Source organism: Pagrus pagrus (assembly GCF_965226575.1).
Source record: "Pagrus pagrus genome assembly, chromosome: 7".
Taxonomy (NCBI): domain Eukaryota; kingdom Metazoa; phylum Chordata; class Actinopteri; order Spariformes; family Sparidae; genus Pagrus; species Pagrus pagrus.
This window is the reverse complement of record NC_140191.1, coordinates 2,891,276-2,915,219: the sequence shown is the minus strand read 5'-3', so window position 1 is coordinate 2,915,219 and position 23,944 is coordinate 2,891,276. Positions and strand designations below refer to the sequence as shown.

At 40.5% G+C, this 23,944-nt stretch overlaps 1 protein-coding gene across 1 annotated transcript; it reads left to right on the top strand.

The window, feature by feature from the left end:
• Nucleotides 1–3,696: 3,696 nt before the first annotated feature.
• LOC311259693 (protein S100-A1-like) lies at nt 3,697–9,136 on the top strand. The gene is made up of 3 exons (XM_084356980.1): nt 3,697–3,739; nt 7,789–7,987; nt 8,765–9,136. The coding sequence occupies exons 2-3, from the start codon at nt 7,814–7,816 to the stop codon at nt 8,942–8,944; spliced, it is 354 nt and encodes a 117-aa protein (XP_084213106.1). The 5' UTR covers nt 3,697–3,739; nt 7,789–7,813; the 3' UTR covers nt 8,945–9,136.
• Nucleotides 9,137–23,944: the final 14,808 nt, after the last annotated feature.

Below are 23,944 nucleotides of genomic sequence, written 5' to 3'. Positions count from 1 at the left end.
AATTGTGTAAACAAGCCTTAAATGAAAATTAACTTTTAGGTGTCCTTGCAAACTTTACAAAAAATAACATAAAATCAATATTTGCAGAAGTACAACAAAGTGTGATAAAGCAAGTGTCTGCCAGATGTCAAAAATGTGAACAGAAACTTGTGGCAATCTCAGGTTTTTGATTTGAAGGTTGCCTTTCCAATTTATCATGGGTTCACTCGGCACAGAGCACAGGCAAAACAGTTCTCTTTTTCAGGCAAAAGTCTTTATTTCCTGCTGAAATTGCCTTTTCAGTAAAACACAAGGTGACTCTGGTCTTTGTTGCATCCAGTCCCCAAGTAAGAATTCAAAACCCAAAAAATCCCATGAACCTACATGCCCGTTCTTGGTGTGCAGCAGTAATCCGTGAGCCAGCATGCTCCTGCAATAAAAAGGAGAGTGTGATTAGCCAACGAAGAACAGCTGTGACAATCAACTCACCTGGCACTGCTCTCCTTCGTCCTCTCCACAGCTCTTCATCCTGCAGCAAATGTAAATGTGTTTTTATAGTTTTTTTATTGTACAGCACTTTGGACAGCAGCAGCTAAGTTGAGTTGAGCTCAGACTTGTGGTTTGAGAGCTTTGTGGAAAAAACTTCAAAGTTATTTTCCAAACTACTTCTTTCCTTTACTTTCAAATTCAGTATGGAGTTAGTCTTGTTTAACAAATTAAATAACAGCCACTTCTTGTCTTGTGTCTGGGAACAACCCTGAGTTCACATGTGACGCCACCATTTGCAGAGTTTGCTAATGGCCAGTAGATGACACCCTTAAACCTATAGAGAGAAACAGACCGACACTGTTACAGTGTCAGTATCAGCAGATTGATTGACGCACTGCCACACAGCTTAGGGTGTGTTAAACCCAGACGATATGTCAGAAAGGATTGGTGAATCCACATCTATTTTTTCTAATGACGAGTACACAGCCAAGCAAGCCTTCACTACTGTGTATGTGAAATGTCCCATGTCATAAATGCATGTTCTGAATATTCTCTGTCAAGTGTTAAAAGTATTAACAGTGTGCAGAATAATATATGCAAAACACACATGTTAATTATTTATGCAGACTCAGACTCTGGGATGTCTATACTTTCTGTACTTTCCTGCTCTAGTTGTCATTTTATGTGCCTCATTTGTATAACTTGTAAAATGCTGGACATTCATGTATATTTATGTTTTGTTGTGTAATCAATTAAAAAATGGTTTCAGTCACGAGTGTTAAAGAGTGATTGTGTTGGATGCCTGTCGCCCATTCACTACTTGTGGATCTCTGCAGTTGGTTTTGGACCAACTCTGATCAGTAATCAGAGATGGTTGCTTTGACTTCCCCCACACAAAAGAAAGATGGGAGGCCCTTTTCCAGGTAACACATCCAGTCTGTCTGTGAATCAAGTAAAGAAAGGATTTCATGTTTAATTGTTACTTTTTCCTCAAACCGAGAATAGATAATCTGTCTCAAGTTTTATGTTTTCTCAATAATGTAGATGTCAGATTCTCATTTGCAATGGCACCACTAAAATAAATGAATGTGTTAATGGGATTTTCAGATATTGTGAATTTTGCATACAGTATATTTTTGCATGTGGAAAGCTGAAGTGCATCGTCGGTCTCATCGAATGATCTCATAACTGCCTGGACTCCTTTTCTCTGCAGTACTGTATCAAATGCACTTTGGTTTCAGGAAATGACGCTCCAAGTTAAAGCATGCAAATGTCCATAAAGCCTTTACACCGGTCAGCTGGCGATACTGATGTAAATCAACCCGGACGGTTTGCATTCAGCAAACAGGAGGATTTCAGTTGACTGGCCTGCACATTATTTGTATTGCAATTGAATTCGCTCCGTCTTTCAAGCATAATCATTCCCTTAATTGCAAATGATGTGGTGGGAAAGTATTCGTCACGCCTAATAAACATAAGTGAGGCTGCGTGAGGAAAAAGGGAACAATTGCATCAGCCCATTTCTAGTGTCATTTGTTAAGACAGTTTACAGCACTGAGGGAAAATAGTTTCTGGAGCTCTGCGAATTCTTGTGTGCAATATGAAAGATGAAGCACTCTGAAATTACTTGATTGCTGTTTGTACACACCGCAGGGGAACAGAGTTCAGAATAAGTTTTGTGTTGAAAGCTACCGTATAAGCAGTGAAGGACATGAAATGACTGATATACATTTTGAATATTACAAAGTTACTATGTGTTGTTGTTTCCTACAGTATGAGTGGCATGAGAGTTTGTTCTCTGAATTAAAAGGACCCTTAAGCCAGTAGAGAGATGAAGCATTGACCCCTATTACATATATACAGGACTTAATTTGTACCGGATCCTACCAGAACAAGCTCTGTTCTGATAGGATCTGATAGGATCCAGCACCTCATTTGTCACTATCAAATACATATTGTGTAATATTCAGCGTTATCTACTCTGTGCCTCTTTTATTTCCCACTGAAGTTTGTCAAGAATGGCTTGTTTGCCAATTTTGCAGGCATTTTATATCTGATTTTAAAAAGGAGATAAAGAAAGCGGTCATGCCACACAGTGATGCCATGAGGCTTAATTACAGCTGTGAGTTTTGTGCACGAAACCAAAGCTAAGCTGGCATGTGGTTTATGCCTTTAATGTCTAATATTTTGGCATATGATCACTGTAAACCCCACAAGTAAGGGCCACGAGAATCTCTGTCAGCTCAACAGGCACATTATCATTTCGTAACTGTATGTTCAGTGTTTTGTCTGCATTTAATGGGTTGTGCTTGTGTTTTTCTTGCGATGCAGTGGATTGTGAGCCATAGTTGCCTCACAGGCAAACACACCAACAGTTTGGCTGTTGCAACTGCAGCATCTCTGGGCTCGTTAGGTGGAGCAAACAGGCCGGGTGGCGTAGCAGCGAGAGGGCCCTCCCTGCAGACAGAAAAGGACGAGTGACACCCGAGAGGAACAGCTTGAGCTAGTTTCTCAAGCATTGAGAAGATTTAAGCACTGGTTACTGGTTATAACAATGACTGAATTAGGAGCTATGACTTTAATATTTTGTTCGGCTAATCTTTTTGTGAAATGTAGGTTAACCAATAACTTCAGTAAAATGGAATGCCATTTTAGTCAATATTAAATAAATAAATAAATAAATAAGATATGAAATACTTCCCAAAACAAATAAGTTGGGCAATAAACATACAAATGAGTACTTTTATTTATTTCAAGAGACTTTTATTTCATTTAAAGACACATTCTCTTCTTATGTCTCCTGGAATAAATGAAAAAAAAATGTTAAAATATAATTGCTTTTAAAAAAAATACATATTTATTTAATTATTGCCTCACTCATTTATTTGGAATTATTTCATAAACATGTTTATTTATTAGTGTTTGGATATTTAATAAAATGTCATCACATACAGTAACTAAAGGTCCCAGGTGCACACGTCCATGCTGACTTTCATGCCTTAAAATGGTCATAATCCCTGTTGTTTACAGCTGTGACAGCTCCTGCTCTGACCAGGGAGAAAAATATCTGTTGCCAGTTGCCATAAACCGCCTGTGGTTGCCTTACATGGCCAGGTGGCTCACCTGTGAGGGCAGGTGATGCTGGGAGGGAGGGAGGCGCCTGTCTGATCTGCATGTATCTGCTCACAGGTGAGGAGAGGAGGAGCGGATATAAGTGATGAGGTGAGAGCTGGAGTCACATCCACCTGCACCTGTTCCAGTCACTCATCAGGTGAGTTCTGCTGTGTGTGTGTGTGTGTGTGTGTGTGTTTGCTGTCAGCGGTCAGGTGAGACTTCAGCTTGTATTTGATTTGATCATTCTCTCACAGTGAGTGGCATCTGCAGTCTGTTTTTTAACATTTCCATCATTTCCATCACGCTCGTGCTTCAGTCTCTGCATCGGATAATTAACACCAGCCTGCATTTGACATTCAAAAGCCTTTTAATTAGCTCCCTGATCGCAGCGGGAATAAATGATTAACGGCAATTATGGGGACTAATTAAGGGGATGGTGCAGCGTCATTCAGAAAGCGATGCAGCATCTCGCACTCAGACTGTAGATTGAGAGTCATTCACTCTCTCTCTCTCTCTCCTGAAGCAGCCTCTGCATTATTGACGAGGGCTCGTCTCATATAGATACGAATCAGAAGACTGAATAAACGATGAAACGCGACCAACCTCTGCCGTTAATCCTCCGCATGGATGCATGCTGGAGTTTATGTCTCGTAATGCAAACCACGCTCTGAATGTGTTTGTCTGTGAAAGCTGTCCTGCAGGGAGGTCTGTCCTTTTGTCCTCCTCTGCTTCATGGAGGTTGGCGGTGAAATGACTCAGGCCCCCCCTGTAGCAGCCTCTCAGGTGTCTGATAGTGAGGGGGCAGGTGTAAGGTTAGCTCAGGGCCGGGCCGAGGCTTTATGGGGCCCTGAGCAGAATTTGATTTGAACGCACCACCCAACTCAGCACCGCCAATATTAACTATGTGTGCACTGTATATCTATCGTTGGCACGTTTTAAGGGCAGAAAAAACCCACTAAACAAAATGTTTTCGACTTGAAATTCCATGACTTTTCCTAAAGTGACCCCACCAATAGAAAAAGTAAAATAATTTATTTGTTTATATTTCCATCAAAGCTGTACAGTGCACAGCTTTTTTTTTACGACCAGTGTACACCAACCGTCTTAGGGTCATTTTTGACCCGCCAGTTAAAATCACCTTCAAAGTAAATTGCACACCACATAAAATCACACAGACACACATACAGACTCAAACAAAGACACACACACACACACACACACACACACACAGATTCTGTGCTACTGTTTGATCTTGGGTGCAGGTGTAAGGTCACCTCTCCACGACCCTACACTTGACTCGTTCACAAACAAAACAGAGAGAGAGAGAGAGAGAGAGAGAGAGAGAGAGAGAGATTGAGACTAGTGCTACTGATTGATGTCATAAAAACGGCAACTTTCAGATGCAGGTGCGGCATCAAACACAAGTTCAAATGATTTCAAATAAAAATAAATTCTCTTGAAAGCATTGTTTACTAATAGGGATTGCAATCAGAGTCTATAAAGGTGCTGCAGATGAAAGTACCCCCAGTTCTAGCTGAAGCCATGAGTGCAGTTTTCACTGCCCAACAGGTCATAGACCAGATTTTTTCAAACCAGGAGGAACAAGAGATAGAGGAAGAAAAGGAGGAGGTATCTGAAGAGGAAGATGGGGAAGAATACAACCCAGACCACGATGCATCCTCTTCAAATGAGGAAGAATTTCCCCAAACTGAAAGAGAGACATTTTTGTCAAAGAATTGCAAAATAACATGGTCCTCATCACCATTCAATGACCAGGGCAGAAGGGCATCACAAAATATCAAGATGACCCCAGGGCCCACAGCATATGCAGCAGCCCATGCAAAAGACATCGCCTTCTGCCCATTTCTGCCACTTATACAGGGTACTATAATATAATCTTTTGCTAAAATATTATCTGTACACCTGTGCCGCGCCTTTAGTAATAATAATAATAATAATAATAGCAACAATGTTAAACCTCTACTACACTAAAGAAAACAATTATAACAGGTATGTTGAAATAAAAACGAATGGTATTCACAGACTAAATGCAGTCTTTCTACACTGTGAAAAGAGAAAACTCAGACATTTATATGGTGTGTGATGGGTAACAAGTTGTTTCTTCATGCAAAAAAGATTTTGGGTTGAAAATACAATAAAGCTCCTCAATATTATGGGTTTAATGGAGGCGGGTCATTTTGACCCCTAAGACAACCAGTGTATACAGGAAGTTAAGACCGCACAAGGGTTAAGAGCTCTTTGGGGCCCGAGCAACCTCTTAGTCTGCTCATTGCCTGGGTTAGATATTTAAACTGACATCCCTCCACCTCCATTTTATCTTGTCTCAGGCGTTTCAGGAGTTTAGTCAGATATCAGCTAATTTTTCGTTTTTAATGAATGTATCATTTGAGAATAACACAATGACGTGGTCGAACTTTTGTTTATGTTTTTTGCTGTGTGTATTCCAGCTTTTGATGTTATTTCCTTTGTTCGCAAAAGGATTCAGCTCCCCGTTGGTGTAATTACCCATCGCAGTCAGCAGATTGATGATTGATGTCGTCCCACATGACAAAACAGAATGTTAATCAGTCTCTGCATGTCGTCCCTCAACATCAACTTTTTTGACAAGCGCACGCACAACAAATGTATCTACAAATCAGTGGAAATGAGTGTACTTTAATGCAGACGCTGATCTCTGGCAGCACTTTGTGTTAATTCACTTGTTAACCCATTGACATTTAAAATGGATGCTAAGATTTAAAGGAGCGACTGGTTAGAATAAAAAAAGAAGCTGCTGTAAGTGATATATGTTTATTAAAATTATATAGTGTTGTTTCAGTGACACATCTTTCTCCTCCCCCTGCTCATCCTAGTAAAAGAGATTTTTCTGGTATCCCCGCCCACTTTATCCAATCAGGACAGAGAACTCCATAAAGAGGCGGGCCTGTCTGCTCGTGCACACGCAGAGAGCAGCTCCAGTTTACTGCCATGATTGGTGATTACCGCTGCGCGTTCATGTGGTGACTGGAGAGGAGGGAGGGGATTGCTAGCTGCAGGAAGTGAGCTCAAACGACAGCGCTTAAAGCAACTTTGATGGTGTGTCTATGTGTTGCAAATATATTTACTGGAGTTCAATGGTAACTAGCTAGCCCAGGTGTTGTCCAGCCTGTCCTGTCTCGTCTCGTTGTACCACAAGAGGTGATAATGAGTCACTGTGGCTTCCAGTCTGCCCGACTTTGGCTCTTGTTTTTCCTTTTTGGAGTATGAATTCGACAGGTGGCCAAATCTTACATATTGCATCTTTTTAATACTGACACGGGATCATTGACATCTTTAAAGGGTAACGCCATCAATTTTTATACATTAAAGTGTGTTTCCATCCCACCAGTGATGTCACTTGGTGGTGAAGTTGCATTGTGGGTAATGTAGGCTCGTGGAATCAAAATGGCGATCTCATCAGCTGTACTGATTCTGATCATTTGTTCTTGAACGGTCCATAATGAGTCCAATGTAAGACCATTGGACTGCTTTACAAAACCTGGAGCCTATTTACCCACAGTGCAACTCAGCCACTGAGTGATGGATTTCAAAATCAACCTGCTTCAGTGTGCTTTCTTTTGACTGAAGTTTTTTCTAGAGACGCTACAGAATGAGCTTAGCTTTATATATTTCAAGTTTTTCCCGCTCTGCATTAAATAAATAGTCTGACTGAAGTCAAAAATGTGACAGATGAGCCTGAAAACTGAAACACAAAGACAAAACCCCGGTGCAGTCTGCAGTGGAGCAGCAGAGATGAGAAAACGTTTGGAGGTGGTGGTGTTGTGTTTCCTTGACAGTTTTTTTGTTCAACTTTCAGGAAAAGTTTGCATCTTATTGTGTGCCAGTACATAAAAACTTCACTGAACCAGCTCACCCTTTCTTCTCAACACCACCGCAAAGTAACATCTTTGGTAACCTGACAACTTCAGTATTTTTTTTTTTTCCTCCAGCCTGCTGGAAAAAAACATTTTAGTTTCTGCACTCAAGAATTTCTTCTGCTGGAGTTAATGTGGGCAGCTGGTCCTCTGCATACAGATCTGAATCACACTCTGTGGAATGATCTGATCTTGTCTGACCTCTTTTAAATATATATTTTTTTAATCCACAGAATTGCTTAACTAATTTTCCTCATGACTTATGTTATACTCTCTTGATTTGTCCTTCCAGGTATTAATTGTGATACAGAAAAAAAATGTCCTCCAACCAGCCTTCCGACAAACCTGTCCAGCCCTCCATCCTGGAGGAGGCTATTACCAGCCTCATCGCAGTGTTTCACAACTATTCTGGAAAAGAAGGTGACAAATACAAGCTGAGCAAACCTGAGCTGAAGAACCTCTTACAGGGCGAACTCTCCGTCTCCTTGTCTGTGAGTATCCTGTTGACCGTTTTCAAAAGCAAAATAGACATTTTCTACAGATTGATGCTTTGTTAAAACTCCTCATCTCACCACACAAAGCTCAATAAATGGGTGTTGCAGCTCTTTTATGAGGGTGGGACATGTCTCACAAAGCCATTCATGAATTAGTCATTGAATAAATTTTGGTGCTTTTAGCCTTTTAATATCTTAAAATATGCCGGTTAAAAAAAAACTCCTCCGGATGAAATTACAAAATGTACAGATATGTTGTCACTGTAAAAGTGTCAAACCCTGTTAAAGGCACCAGAATACAGGAAAAGACATCTGCTCTGTTAAAATTCCCACTCACGTTTTCAATGCCTCCTCAGCCCGTGACTAAATACAACAGAGCTTAAACACCATGTTTGTATTTGGAATGATTATTTTCAGTTTCTCTGGGCTGATGAAGCCACAGACAGAAACGTTCATGTGTACAAAAGAAACTAAATCAATTACAAATGAGAAAATTAAGAGTTCAAGTCAAACAAGCGTTTTTGGTCTCGCATATTAGCCGATGAGCTCTTCATGTACTGAGGTCTTAGGCCCAATCCCAATGTCCCTACCAGTTAGTTGACGTTCACTTTACCTTGTGGGTTTAGGACATTATTTTAAAATATATATCCTAATGAGAAGAACAAAAGCTGGAAGTATACATAAACACAAATAGAAACTCAGTCAGTTGTGATCACAGTGTGTGAAACAAGTCTCTCTTCCATGTTGATTTTCATGGTGATGCTTTGATTTTAGGGCGGCCAAGACCACTCAGAGGTGGAGAAGATTATGGCTGAACTAGATGAAAACCAGGACGGTGAAGTGGACTTCCAAGAGTTTGTCGTTCTGGTCTCTGTACTGACCATCGCCTGCAATGAATTCTTCAAAGACTATGTTAAGGAAGGGGGGGCTCCACCTTGTTCTAAGAAAGTCTGATACTTCACATTAAATCAATGAGCCTTTCACATAATTTAATGTAACGGTGATCATCCTGTTGGATGTGAAGGTGTGAAACATTTAATCAAAGCATCTTGTAATGTTGATACATCACTGCTAACCAACTCAACTCAATTTGTTTTTCTTTTTGTCCTCTGAAAATCCTACATCTTAATAAACGATGACATCCTCTTTTCACGTTTCTTATTTTAAGATGAGCTGAATGTCTTCAACGACATTTGTTCCCTTTGAAGTGAACTTTTTCATCCTGATACATTTCATTCATTCATTAATTCATTCATTCATTCATTCATTCATTCATTCAGGCACCATGAAACCTGAGTAATAAAAGACCTGTTCACATGTGGAGTGGCATCCTCGAGCACCACCCAGTGTCTGATTGGGTTTATTCATGTCAGCCAGCTGAAGAGGGTCCTGACGTCATCCCTTCCTCCTAATCCAACAGTTCGCCGCTCATCCGGCAGCTCCGCTCTTTTTGTCTTACTCTGAAAGGAAAGTGCTGGCCAGGCACATTAAAAACATGACGTCGGTCCTGGAGGCTCTGGGAAGCTGTATTTTATTCTTTTAAAGCACATTATGGCTTTTCATATCAAAGAATACTGTTAAGCCACTGAACAGCAGATAAAACCAACATTTAGTGATAACACACTGCAGGCATCAGAGGCTTTTATGAGATCATTTGCAAACCATTTGAATGTCTCTCTGAATTGGTCTCGTCTTTGTATCGATTCATAATCATCACCTGTACATCAGCTGCGTAATGACTCATGGTTTGACCTTTTTTTTCCAGAGTGGTTTTAACCAGTCAGAAAAATATACATATATTAAGATGTCTGAAATATATTAATCCCAGTCCTAGAGGAAAACACACGCTCGGCTCTTAGTCTCAGTTTAAAAGATGGACGTGCAGAGACATCTAGGACTTTGTACAAACTCAAAAACATCAGATTCAAAATTAAACATTCAGCAACAGTTAGGGCAGCACTAAATTATTAATTTCAGTATTAATACAATATTTCTTTTTTCTGCACATCTTCAGAGTTGTGCTAGAGAGCGAGAGAGACGTCACCCCTGCAACAAGTCACAGTGAGTCAGGGCAACACTCACTAATATTTGTTATGTAAAATACAAAACTGACCACGTCTAACCTGACGACACACCTGGTCAAACATTAAATATACAGAGTCTAAAAATGATCTGTCTTTGATGGCTTGAAAGCCAGACAGCAGCCGCCGGGGGCACCTGCAGAGACAGACCGTCAAAAGCAGCTGGCCGGGAACTCAGTTCTTATTTTCATGAGGCTATGATTTACAGTAAATAACCTATATGTATACAATATCAGATAGAAGCACATTATGAATACAGTACTTATTACTGAGAAGCACATTATGCCCCTTGAGGCGCCACTTACAGCCACAGCTGATGTTAGCACGCCTGCAGTCAGCGCTGAGAGCTGAACGTTCCTACATGAACAACGAGGCATCAACAACTTCAACAATGTAATTAATTAGCTCGCTGTAGGAAGTGTTGTTGGAGATAACTGTGGTTTCTATTTTTTTTTTAAAACTCAGCCACCGGCTGTGTCAAAACTCCTTACCAAATTTGCTAAAAGAGTGTGTGAGGTTTTTTAGTATGTCTGAAACTTTGGCATGAAACAAAAACATGCAGGCACAAACACTGATGTAGTGACAACAAGATAACGGACAAGGCCGGTGTTTCTTCTTCTTCTTCTTCTGAGGTAAACACTATACTGGCATATTGTTCCCCTCTGCTTCTTGTTATTAATGTTTCTTTTGACAGTTATTTATAATTTGAATATAGTCCAGTACTTTCTACATTTTAGTCCGGGTATCCAGGTTAAGTAAAGTGCACCAAAACAGTTTCTCCTGCTGCTTCCAGGTCTTTAAACAGCTTCCACCTTTGAGTACCACTACCAAATTCCAGGTACCTACTGGTATTGGTTCAAATGCGAACAGTAACAAACCCTACAAAGCAGGAACCATGATAAATGTCTATCACAAGTTTCTAATGGAGTCTGATGAAAGTCTGCAAACCAAACGATGCAGTTTTCAATCAAACCCCCAAAAGAAACTAAATGTGAGAGCTCCTGCCGAAGAATGAATGTGTTTGCTAATACTAATCAAAAGTGAGGACAGATGGTCACTCTGATAAAATGCTCAGTTCGACTGTGACAGGGCTGCAGAGCCTGACGGAAGCAGCATTCAATCCCCCGTCTTCAACACAAGCAGGGTGAATGAGCATTTAAAGGTTCAACGCAGCCTTTAATGGGGCTGCACACACTGCAGTCCGGAGAAACTCAATACAAAGTCCTTTGTACAGTTCTCACAAAGTCGCGAAGCTTCGTTAATTATGAAAGAACAGCTTGTCTGACAGCTATTTATGTCGAGAATCCTCAGAAGCACAAGCTCTGGTGTCAAGATACTGCAGCCAGGAGGCAACTCAGGTTTGGCTCCTGCACTAACAACTAAACACCGCCACCACCAGATGGCAGCAGATGGACACAAGACTGCAAAAGGCACGTGAATTATTGGCCTAAGAAGGCTGTTTAGGAGAACAAACTTTGCAAAAAAGTTATTCTGTTGCAGCTTTCTCCATCGTTTGGATGCATTCCTTCAAAACAAAGGTCCATTTATTGCAAGGTGGCACAGAGATGCTGTAAACTGTGTTTTGTTTTGTCCTCTTCACTGCAATAAGAAGAAGAAACAGCATAAAAGTAGAGGAGGTGTATTCTGTTTGTCATTTACATGTTTGATACTTATGGTTAAAACCTGATTACAGTCATGTCAGACCCGTCAGACAGGTGTACCTGTACCATGACCCGTGTGAACAGAAGTCCGTTGTATGAAAAATGCCCATGTACGTTATGCAACATAAACATATCGTTTCTGTACTGTGAAATGAAATGTGACCATGAACCTCCAACATGTCGACCTTTTCTGAGCTGAGAAAAACATTCCTGCTTTTACAAGTAATCCACCGAGCTTTTATATAGTTTAGGAAGTAAGAGGATTTTCTTAAGCCCTCCTGCCTTCGTTGTCTGCTCCGTTCATCAAGCGACACATAGAAACATTTTTCATTACATGTTATAGAATAATTTTGTAACATGGGTGAACTGAGCTTCAATAAAGAGGCCGCAGCATTCAGTCAGCCAACAGAGTCCTCCTCGCTACTCTAATGATTTCAGCCCCCTTCATTTTCCTAATCGTGGAATCATTTAACTGGAGGATTTGAATACATTTCACACCTTTTGTTAAATATCTTTGCCACATGCACTCACCTCTGTAGCTGCATCTGACTCATTTTGGTTTTAAGTCTACAGACGAGATCGGCCAAGTTGAACGGTGTGTTCTGTCTTTCGAATATTTGCAGATTCTTGAGGGTGAGGGTGTGCTCACCTCGACAGCCCCAGTTTTCAGGCATCTAAGAAAAGATTGCTTGTAAGTTACACAACATCCCCGAGATGACTTTGCTGTTCTTTGAAAAATGTGTACCTTTCAAAGTGTCATTTTTCAGGGGCTAAGAAAACCAAAGTGAAAGCTGTTTTAATCTCTGTCAGAGCGTTTCAAAGAATTTTCTCAAACCATAAAGGAAAGAAAATGTCTTTCACTGGATGGTGACAACATGCAAGTTTACTGATTAAAAAAACTCTTGGAAGCCTTGAGTTTGTGTTTAAACCTTTTGGGAAGGTGCCTTGGCAACAGACTATATATATGAGGAAATAAAGGACAATCAAACAATCAAAAAGTGATCAGCAAACATAATAAACCCATTTTTATTTATACAGGTCAGTCCAATGAGAGCACTTAATGACTTTTAGCGTGATGTGTACACAGAAAAATAAAAAGCTAAATCCCAATCCAATACTTCTGATATAAAACAGTGTTTGTCCAGCTGCAAGATTTACAGAGCGGTGCCAACCCACACAAAGGTACATCAAGTGTGGATGGTAGCACATATTGGAACGATTAGAGTTATATACGGCAAAAAAGAGAAAACCCAACATTTGAACTCTCTCCTCAGAGACACTGAGGTGATTTATGTCACTCCAAAAATACTTAAAAAGGTAACTTTCCAGGAGGCAGAGAGGTGAAACTGATTGCAGCATGGCCAATCAGCTTAATGAGATGCACAGCTTGACTGGAACTGCAGCACAGGACGAGTGACGGCGTCGCTGACAGCCTCGCGCCCTTCGTCTTCATTATTGCACAGACTGTGAAGAAGCATTAAGCCCTCTAAGGGAAAACACACAATGCAGTCTGGAGAAACTCAATACAGGCCCTCACACAGTTGTTCTTCAATTATGTAACAGCAGCCATTTATGTTGACACCCCTCAGAAACACAAGCTCCAGTGTCATGATGCTGCAGCTGACTGTAAAATGCAAAGCCATGTAGGACCATGATGGAGACAAGAGGCCGCATGGCAACCAATCAGCAGCTTTCCAGCCACACGTCAACACCGCCATCAAGTGTCTGCAAGTGGAGCCTGCAGGCAGAGGACTCATTCCCAGTGTTTATATTGTAATGCAAGCTTTGATGTGAAATTAACTCTCTGACTGCATCTAATTAAAACTCTGAATATTAACGATGAACTCTTTGATCTTTTATAAATGATGAAATGCATTTAAATGTCATTTGATATGCAGAATTGTGCTTCAGACTCAGGGATGAGAGTCATTAAAGTGGGCCGTGAAACACACCTGCGTGACCTTCAGTGTCACTTCCTCTCCTCCTGAATAAATCTGCATCACCATGAAGTTTTTACTTATCCAACATTTTATGGTAAGGTATTTTATAATTCTGTAAAATATTACTATTTTATGGAGTTATTATCATCAATAGCATTACTGCTGCCTGTCCATATATACTGTATATGAACACCATGTTGTTCTGTTGTTTCCAGGTTTTTACAAATGTCTGTTGTCCTCAAGAGAGTTGAGCATGCAGCCTTCAACTGAAACGTATACCTTTTTTTAAAATTATTAATATTACAGGCAAACCCAACAGCTCCCTGTAATATGGGCATACAAAATAAAATACAAGAGTACAGCTTATATAGTGTCTGTCAGCACTGAAGTCAGACAATTTCTCTAAATAAAGAGGAAAGTGGCAGCAACATAAATTAGAAAATAAGTCTCAAAAGAACTTGGATAATTCTACAAATATAAAAAAAAAAATTGTACCTGCATGTAGCATGTAAACACATGACCATGCAGCTCTTTATGTACGGGTCGCTAAATGAAACCAAAATGGCATGAAATGACATAACATAGGAAAAAATGCCATCCATGTGGCAGTAAAGTGACCGACCAGCAGATGGAGGCACAGACTTCATGGTGATTTGTCTTCACCTTATCACTGTCGATTTGAATTTTTCCAGGTGAGCGTGGGTCGAACAATGAACTTTATTCTCCTGTTTTTGTTTATTATTTACAATAGATGTTGTTTACATTCATTGTTTTCCAATGGTGCTCATGTAATTACACAAAATGATACAAAGATCCATCAACAAACTTAGTTATACTACATATTGATATATTCTCATGCCTTAATGTATATTGACTAACGTATTTAATATATTTTGCAGGATGTTGTGCCAAACTTCCTTTCTCTGTTTTTTATCATCATTGTCATTTACTTTTTAATCTTTTTTAGCCTTTTTCCTAACAAACAGAGCTCTTTGTGTCTGTTAGTGTTGAGATAAGTGAGGAAAAGACTCCCGCACACTGTCCACTTCACTCGCATTTAAGTTTAATGACGACAACGTCAACGACAACAATTAAACTTAATTGCAAGTGACGTGGACGCTGTGCGGGAGTCTTTTTCCTGATTTTGATTTTGTTGGCCAGCAAAGCAAGAATGGACATCATGAAATGGGAACATTTTCATGGTTACAACTTGGAAGCTTTCCAGTTGTCATGGTGATTGGCACTGTTTCTTTTAATGACTGTTATTAGACTGAAAAACAGTTAATTTAGTGTTACTGCAGTTGTGCTGTTTGTAGGTAAAGCTGGGTGAATATCAACCGATGCTGCATTATTTTTACATACACGGACATAAAATAACTGAATAAAAATATATTTAAGAAATGTGACCACAGTATGTGCTCAGTGTCATTTTACAGTTGGAAAATAAACTTGTTAGGGACCTCTGGTGGACAGACTATGTAAAGATGACTGTCTTCTGGCCTTTCTGAACCTCAAGGCCTCGTTGTTTATCATCCAACACACACTGAAACAGAATTATCTGCAGTAAACTCGGCCACATGTTGGAACTTTCAAATAAAACTAGATTGCTCATCTTTATTAATAATAACATTGATCCGAAACTGTACAGGTCGAACAATGGTGACTAATGGAAACGTTCATGCAACTAAAAACAAAAACTTTGCCTAACTGGAAGCCATTAAAAAGCACCCTGTGAAAAACATGTGTGCTTTCTGATCAACCATTAGTAATAATCAGTGCTGGAAGAAGTACAGTACTTAAATGTAAGTGGTACAAGTTAAGTAAAAAGTTAAGTAGCTAAGTAAATGTCCAGTATTCAAAGTGTCACTTAAGTATTTGGATTACTGTGCATCTTACAATAATCTGTAAAAATACATCATCATATATTTGTTGATGTATATTTTGTATATCTGAATCTGTAAAGTATCAAAAGTTAATAAATTAAAAGGTTGTGTAGAAAAAAGTACAATATTTCCCTTTGATGTGTAATGGAGTAAAAGTCTAAAGTAGCATAACGTGGAAATACTCCAGTGAAGTACAAGTATCTCAAAAATTGTAGAAAAGTAAAGTACTTGAATAAATGTTACTTGATTGGCAATAAATGGAAAACCAGTTACAAACCGATCCAAGTCTAATTTGAAGTCAGTCACATAACCTCCGTCATTAGCTGCAGTTTTCTTTCCCCCGCGTGTTTCTCAAGCGTGACCGGATGTTTGTTTCATGTATCATTAAACTGGATACAGCGACATCGTGTACAGTTCGAGTCACACATGTGTGTTTACGACTCAGACGGACAGGAAATGTGTTGTGTGCATCGTATTAACAGTGAGAGTCACAGAGATTCAATATCCTGACTCCATGCTTGGGGGCGAATATGTTTACACTTGTATGCATGGATGTGTGTTCTGTGACATCACGGTGTAGTAAAGCTGTATTTAAAGAGTACATACATGTGAAACTGACCATGTGGCCTGTCCTGATGCTGTAAACATTATCTTCACAAAAACAAGTCTATCCATTTTGGTCCATTGGACGCCATTTTATGTTAAGATAAGAATTACAGCTAAAAACATGAGCTTGCATTAAGAAAAGGGTTGTTTTTTATTCACGTATATATTAATATTATATAAATATAATCTTCAGGAATAATGTGGTTGATGATTTGGAAAATGAGACGATATTCATCTTAACAAAGATTGTTAAACGACTGGAAAAATGATATTGCAGAGTGGCCGATGCCTTTTTATGTGCACATCCATATGTTCCTGTAGGAGGGCAGCATTTGTTTACAGATCCAGTTAGCCATTAACAAACAGCTCGTCTTGTATTACCTTTCGTCTTTTGTTTGAACTGAAGTAAAAAACCTTCTCCTGTGGTTTTTACTGCTTCATCCTCCCTCCTGATCACGTGTGCCCACTGGAGCTGCTCGCTGTTTACTGGGAGGAACCCAAAGTTACAGCTTGGATTTGTTTTTTTTTTCATAGGACCAATTTTTTTGCTTTGCTACTTTTTTTTTCAGTCAATTTGTTCATTGGTCCAAATCTGCCTTGTTCCAAAACTGAGACCCAATATGAGAGGCAACCGAGGGCAATTAGGACTGATTAATAATGTGGTGGTCCAAAGTGGAGCAACAAACAAGAGCAGCAATACACGTCATGTTTCCTGCACTTCACGTCAACATGACATCAATCGGAGCCGACAGCTGGTCCACTCATGTATTAGACATTTTGGCTCACACAGCTGAGACCAACAGCAGTTTTTTTTTCTTGTTGTTTTTTCTTGTTTGTTAGTGCGAAATGAAAAGTCAGGCGATCACGAATCAAGTCATTAGGATTCATCCTCTGGACACCATGGCTATTTTGTAGCAAATTTAATGATAATCCAACCAATTCTTGTTGAGATATTTCAGTCTAAACAAATGTGTCACCGATGTTGACATCCCTAAAGCCACAACGCTAGCGTGGCTGAAAACTACTTGGTAACCCCTAACCCTTACCAGTGATGATCGCAACAATAGTAACAGCAATCACACATTAGCTTTGTTCGAGATCACTGATTTCACTTCCGATCCGAGACCAAGTAAAACCCAGGCTGGTGTCGCTGATACCACAACAATATTTTGTACAAAAGTTTGATAAAAAACTACATTTCCGGGTTTTAAAAAATGTGTCAAACTGAGTTTAATTTTCAGATGCTGAAGTCCTCTCACACACATCACATACAGCATTGTTGCTGTTATGAGAACTGAAAAATATCCACACATCTATAGGTCAGGATGACTGTGACAGACAGAAGGAGAAGTTCCTATCAAGGTATTATTTAGACTAGATCCTGATGATAGTGTAGTTTCTTTCTGCCGTCTACTCCAAATGACCGAGTGTACAGAAGATATCAATCTTTTGATATGACAATCGATCCTGGAACAGAAACATTGTGGGATTGAAAGTACTGATGTTTGCGTAACAATCCTCAAACCACCATCACACCTTAACTCATCCTCAACACTCCAGCATGAATAATTATTTTTCTTATGTAGCATGTAGGGTCTACAACTTTTTGACGATTAGATTAACCTTGAAAAATATTCAGGACCTTTCGACACAGATTGTTGAAGTGAAGAACAAAAATAGATTCCACGGATCATTTTTAATCAACATCCTTAAAGCGAGGTAGAAACTGTGACGCCCGAGGTCCGGTCCTCCTTATCAGACGATACTTGAGCTTTACTGCTTGGAGTGAAAGAGAGTTATCAGTGCATCCCTGCATGTTTGCATAGTTTCTCCAAGTGAAAGATGGACTTGGACAAGCAGCGATAGGACTCAGGTCAATGTTTACCTCTCACCTTTCTTATCGAGCTGGGAGTTTGCCCTCCGCCCAGACAGAAAGCCCCCTCGCCTCGCCCTCCCCTCAGTGTTTCCTCGCTTCTCTTCATGGCGGCTTCAGCTGTTGAGCAACAGGCCGGTTACAACACCGACAAAGTGAGAGCCGTGTGAGCCGAAACCGCAAAAACACAAGACGCAGATGGCGTTACAATTAACTCCCCGACAGGGAGGGAGCGGACTGAAGGGAAGTATCTGCGAAAGAATGTGCATTATGAACTTTAAAGATTGTGCATTGTCAACTATTAACCTTTTTCAGAAAGGTCAACCCTAATCCTAAATGTAACTAACATCGACTGTGTGCTTCTTATCTTTCTGTTTGGCTTCTGAGGTCACCCTCCACCTGTTGTCCTCTCCTCTTTCTTCCAGTGCAGGTGTAGTCATTCAAAAAAGGAGAAACCCACCTTGAAATACTGTAAACATGTCATTTCCATTCAGTAGCTGAGTGTTTAGTGCTTCTTAACATGATTACTGGTGAAAAGAAGACATGACGTATATGGATATTTTCAGAAGCTCTCGAGCTCTTACACCAGTAGTTATCTAACAGTTGAGTTATTTAAGGCCATCGATCTAACAGGATTCCTGTCATTGATCATTTTACCTGTTCTCCATCTGAAAATAATTCAGAAACTGACTTAAGACTTTTATTTACAGACAGCCTCCAAACCGTTGAGAGCATACAGCCTCTGCACGATCATCCATTAAGGCTCCTTCATGCTTAACGTTAGATACGGGTACAGACGGAGCCCTCGGTCTGAACTCTGCATTCATTTCCTCCATATTCCTGCGTGTTGCTAAGCGAGGAGTCTCTTCTGTCGGTCTGTATGTCCTCTGCATATCTCATGAACCGTTCATCCAATCTACTTTGAAACTTAATCAGTGTATTACCGAGGACCCAAGGACATGCTTTGTCGAATTGTGTGTGCAAATTGGACACCAGACACTTTCAATATTAACACATTTTCAATAAACAGCAAAAACCGCTCTGTGCAGCAGCAGGGGGGCATGGCCTCAGCGCCCTGGCTTCATCAGTACAGGACTTTACAATCCTACAACACAATTCTGAAACTGTGTTGTGTCACGTACATAAGGAGAAACAGAGGGAGCAATACACCACCTGACGTGATCCCTCTCATGCGATCTCATGGGGAAGTAGACGTAAACAAAGTAGTAGTTAAGTGCAGTGAGAAAAAAAACAAGCAGCAGAAGGTTGAACGAGTCTGAATGAGTTGGGGAGATGCTGTCAACAGAGGTTTTCTGTTCTTCAGTGAGAACTTGAGGTGAGATTTTAAGTTTCTGTCAATACTGGTATGCTAGCTAACATTAGCCTCATGGGCTAGAGTGTTTACTGTTGCTTGAAAGGGCCCTCAGCTCCAGGAGTCCACTCTCATTGATCGTTGTGGTCAGGCTTGGAAAGTACCGATGTAATCATCCAGATTTTAAAAAAACGTATCAAACATGTTTAATATTATCGGGGCCGCACCAAATATATATACCTTCGGCTTTGTTTAAATAGAAGTGCTTCATTCATTTTTATTGACTTATTGTTGTTAAAAAGTAAAAAAAAAAGTAAAGTAAAGTATAAAGTATTTCTGATTCTGATTATTCTGTTATTTTCTGTTTTAGCTTTGTTTTTGGTTTGGAAGGTTTTGTCTGCCACAACAACACAGAACCAACACACAGACAAAAAAAGCATCACCCATGCTTTCACAAACAAACTATATTCTTAAGAAAACCAAATGTGCATTAAAAGTGACTCAACACCACAGTTTAAGTGTTAAAATTGTGGAACTTCACAGTAAACCGATTTTATTGACCTGACGTCATCACTTTACATGATTTTTGAACTTCTTGTACTGTGAAACACCATGCCGTGTCATTCTTAGCAAACGCAGTAACATGTCTTTTTACGTCAGTGGTGTATGTGTGTATGCGCATAACAAACCCCAGCCCTGCTGCCTGCATGTCCCCCAGGACAAAGGCATGCCGTCCCACAGCAGACAGAGAGTCTGCAGGCTGAGCGAACACGCAGATAAATTATGTCGACTAATGGCTCATCAAACTGTCACGCTGAGCCCAGACAATGCACGCAGCAGAGTGCATCCAACAGAAGAAGAAGAAGACGACACAGAGACGAAGGGAAAGGCTATACTTAGTGTGTCGGATGTGGGACGTCACTCAAGATTTCTCAAGACGATGCATGACCTGTACAGGAAATCCTGACTGAGTAATTAATGTGTGTGTGTACGTGAATACCTGATAAAAAACTAATGACTAGACACAGAGTTTTAGAAGCCGTTCAGAGTGTCGACCTGCAGCTTTACAGCGCTTGAACATACTGTACTGTAGATCATTTTATTTTCAGTGGTCTTTATTTAACCACTAAGGCTGCAGTTGGCTGCTGGGAATGTAGTGTACCTGGAGCTGTCAGAGGTTGAATACCTTGCTCAAGGGCAACTTGGACAAGTTGGGACTGAGACTCAAAAATCAATTTTTCTCACAAATAGCACCTTTAAAGTCAAGGATTTTTTAGTTGGACAAATCCTTATTCTGGGTGGAGCTGAGGTGGGAGGGGACTGTGATAGGCCGGTGAAGCTCTGTTAGGAAAAAACATCTATAAACGTCTAGCACAATAATGTCAATGTCAATTAGTATGGAAGTTAATTGGAAATGAGCCTGAGCTTTAAATGTGATACATTGCATTAGATAATTGTTGTCTCTAGTTGCAAAAAAAGTCGTTTTGTAGGTATTTTTAAAGGTGTTTTAGAGTTGAAACATCCAGGAAAATGAAAAAATTGTCAATGACTCATCCTGGGCACGGGGGGTGTACTGTACATACATTTTTCGTCCCATAAACACTTCCTTTATTCGCACCTGCAACTCCCCATGAAATCCCATAAAGTGGGTTTCAACCTCGCAAAAAGGTGGCAATGGGAACAGACCATCATCCGCCAACATGCCACTGTCGATGTTCCTGACTGGCAGTGGAGGAATATCACCATGTGTGCAGCTATAAATCCTTAAGACACCTCACATCACCATTCAACCCCTACTTCCATCTCCTGGACACAGTACACAACATCTCCTCTCCAGTTTCCACTGGGCTGCTCTTGTCCACAACTGGTTCAGTGAACCTACTGATTGTTTATGTTTGTCATCACCCAGTATTAAACGACAAAGGACATGAAATTATAAAGACAAAATGACAAAGGTGGAAGCGTGACCTCGACTGCTCCCGGCACAGACAGACACAACTGATTTTACCTTGCAGAAAATGAGAGCTGATCTATTGCTGCCATGATCAGTTACTTTATTTGTAACTTTGAGGATTTAATGTATTAATACATCATTACGAACTGGACTGGAGCACCGGGACAGTCAGCTGAGATGAACCTGGCTGATACCGGGGACCCTCTTCTAGCTCTGCAAGCTGAGGGTTGTTTTTCTACCAGTACCTACCCGGCTTGTCTGCAGTAAGTTTCATTTTAATGTGATAATACACTGAATAATTGCATGTTGGAGCACGATATGAAGAGTATTTCACACATTCATGTAGTTTATTCCTCACGTTCCAGGGGTGTAGATGCCTTAACACTGACAACTTTATTGAGATCATCATAATGGTGTTTTGCTCTCATCGTAGTGTTTTCCACTGAGCACATCAGTGTCCAATTAGTTTTTATTAAAGTTAATACATTTGATGGTGTGTGTGTGTGTGTGTGTGTGTGTGTGTGTGTGTGTGTGTGTGTGTGTGTGTGTGTGTGTGTGCGGCCTCTACTCTGTCACGCTGGAGCAGAGAACGTGGACCCAAATGCAGGAGATGGCAGGCAGGCATCTCAGCGGTAGAACTCTACTTCCACTATTAGCATCAGCAACAGGTAACGTAACAGAGCAGACAACTCGACTACAGACTGGACTAAGATACAAACTAAAACTAGCGAGGGGATGAGGTGCAGGTGGGGAGAGGCGGAGGAACACAAGGGAGGGGGGTGAGTAGGCGAAAACAAGAGAGCAGGGAAGGAGCTGAACAAAACACCCAGAATACCCAGAAAACACAAAACACAAATAGAAGGAGACAGGGATGACTGGACCGTGACACACTCTTTCTATGAGACTATAATGACACTTAAGCGTCGATGGTGAATTATCCGAGCTCTGGATCGGTTGTCTTGTTCCTCTTTCATGTTGCTTTATTCTCTAGTACTTTCATGGTATGTGTTTATTTATGTTTCTCCTCCCACAGGACTTATTACTGAAACACAAGTCACTTCTCATTCCAGTGAACTTCCTAATAACCACCAAGATTGTGTGTGTGTGTGTGTGTGTGTGTGTGTGTGTGTGTGTGTGTGTGTGTGTGTTTTATGAGGGAAAAGACAGAAAGAAAAAATTGAAAACTGAATAACATTATATTAGAACCAGAACCGACAGCTGTCAACCCCACCACAGCCGCTTCCAGAGAAACACAATCAGATTCTCGAAAGGAAGCTGAATCTGCCAATGAAAACAAAAAAACTCAACATTTTCACTATTGGATGGGCCTAATTAAACACACGCTGCGTTCAAGTCTGAATGCCAATCAGACTGCAAAACATGGAAATTTCCAGTAATATTTGTCACAGGCTCACAGGAGCACCAAGAGATTTTGGTCTAACTGGGATCATGGAACTACTGATACATTATTATTCAAGTCACTGATGGACTTTGTTCCTTCTCTATCAAGATTTCCTCACATGGACAGTTTATGCCTGTGTTTTTAGAAAGTCTGGCTTTTGCCTGCACCGATCAATGCAATAAGGGTAAGCAATGCTTTTTTTCATCAAAATTATGAATATGTTTAAAATGTGTACACATCAATCATATCAACATTTCTACAATACATATCACATTCAAATTACATGTAGTACATCAGCTGAGGTTGTCGGGAGGTGGAGGGGATGCTGGTGCAGTAACAGGGAGGCCAGTGTACGCAGTGCAAGACTGTTTTAACATTTGTAAGTGTGAAACCACTGTGAGGTGTGAGACCTCGGGACAATTTCCAGAAACATAACATCTCATTTTGAGCCAAAACATGATCTTTTCCCAACCCTCACCATGTGGTTGTTGTGCCTAAACATGAGGCTACCATGCAAGGTGCCACCTGCTCATCAGGAGCGATAACCATGCATACACCGATGGAAGAGCCACCGGGAGCAATTTGGGGTTCAGTTTCTTGAACAAAGAAACATGTAGACTGCAGGGGCCTGGAATCCAGCCGCCGGACTTCCCATTTGTGGCCGACTGCTCGACTTTCTGAGCCACAGCTGCCCCGGGGAATTAAGCAAGGAGGTTTTCGCTTTGGTACTTTTCCAAATCGACAAACCACAAACTTCTCATTAATACTTAAAGATGAAGTCACCTTTAAATGACCTGTCAAATAACTGAGCTGATACTCATCATTTTCAGAGAAAGTCTGAATCAAAGTTTCCTCTTTTAACCACAGCAGCAATAACATTCCCAGAAAACAGAATTAAAAGAACGTCTGAGTGGGTGTTCGGTTGATGACCAGTGATAGCGGAAACTTTCCAAACATACTGAAACCTTTTTCTTATCTATCTGTAAGTGAACATACTTTTACCCTTTGTTTACCAGGTCACTGAAGACTCACTGAGGACAAACAGTGAACTTGTTTCCAGCAGCAACTCCCTGATTAACACACTTCAATGCATTCCTACTGGGAGCCACCCAGTATTACCAGTCTGTCCATCAACTGTAACCGCTGAGAGGCCAAAGCTGACTGCAGCCTTTGTGCTCGGGACAAAACTACAACCTTTTGACAGCTACTTTTCAAGCCTGCAGGGCTCATTCATGAAGTACT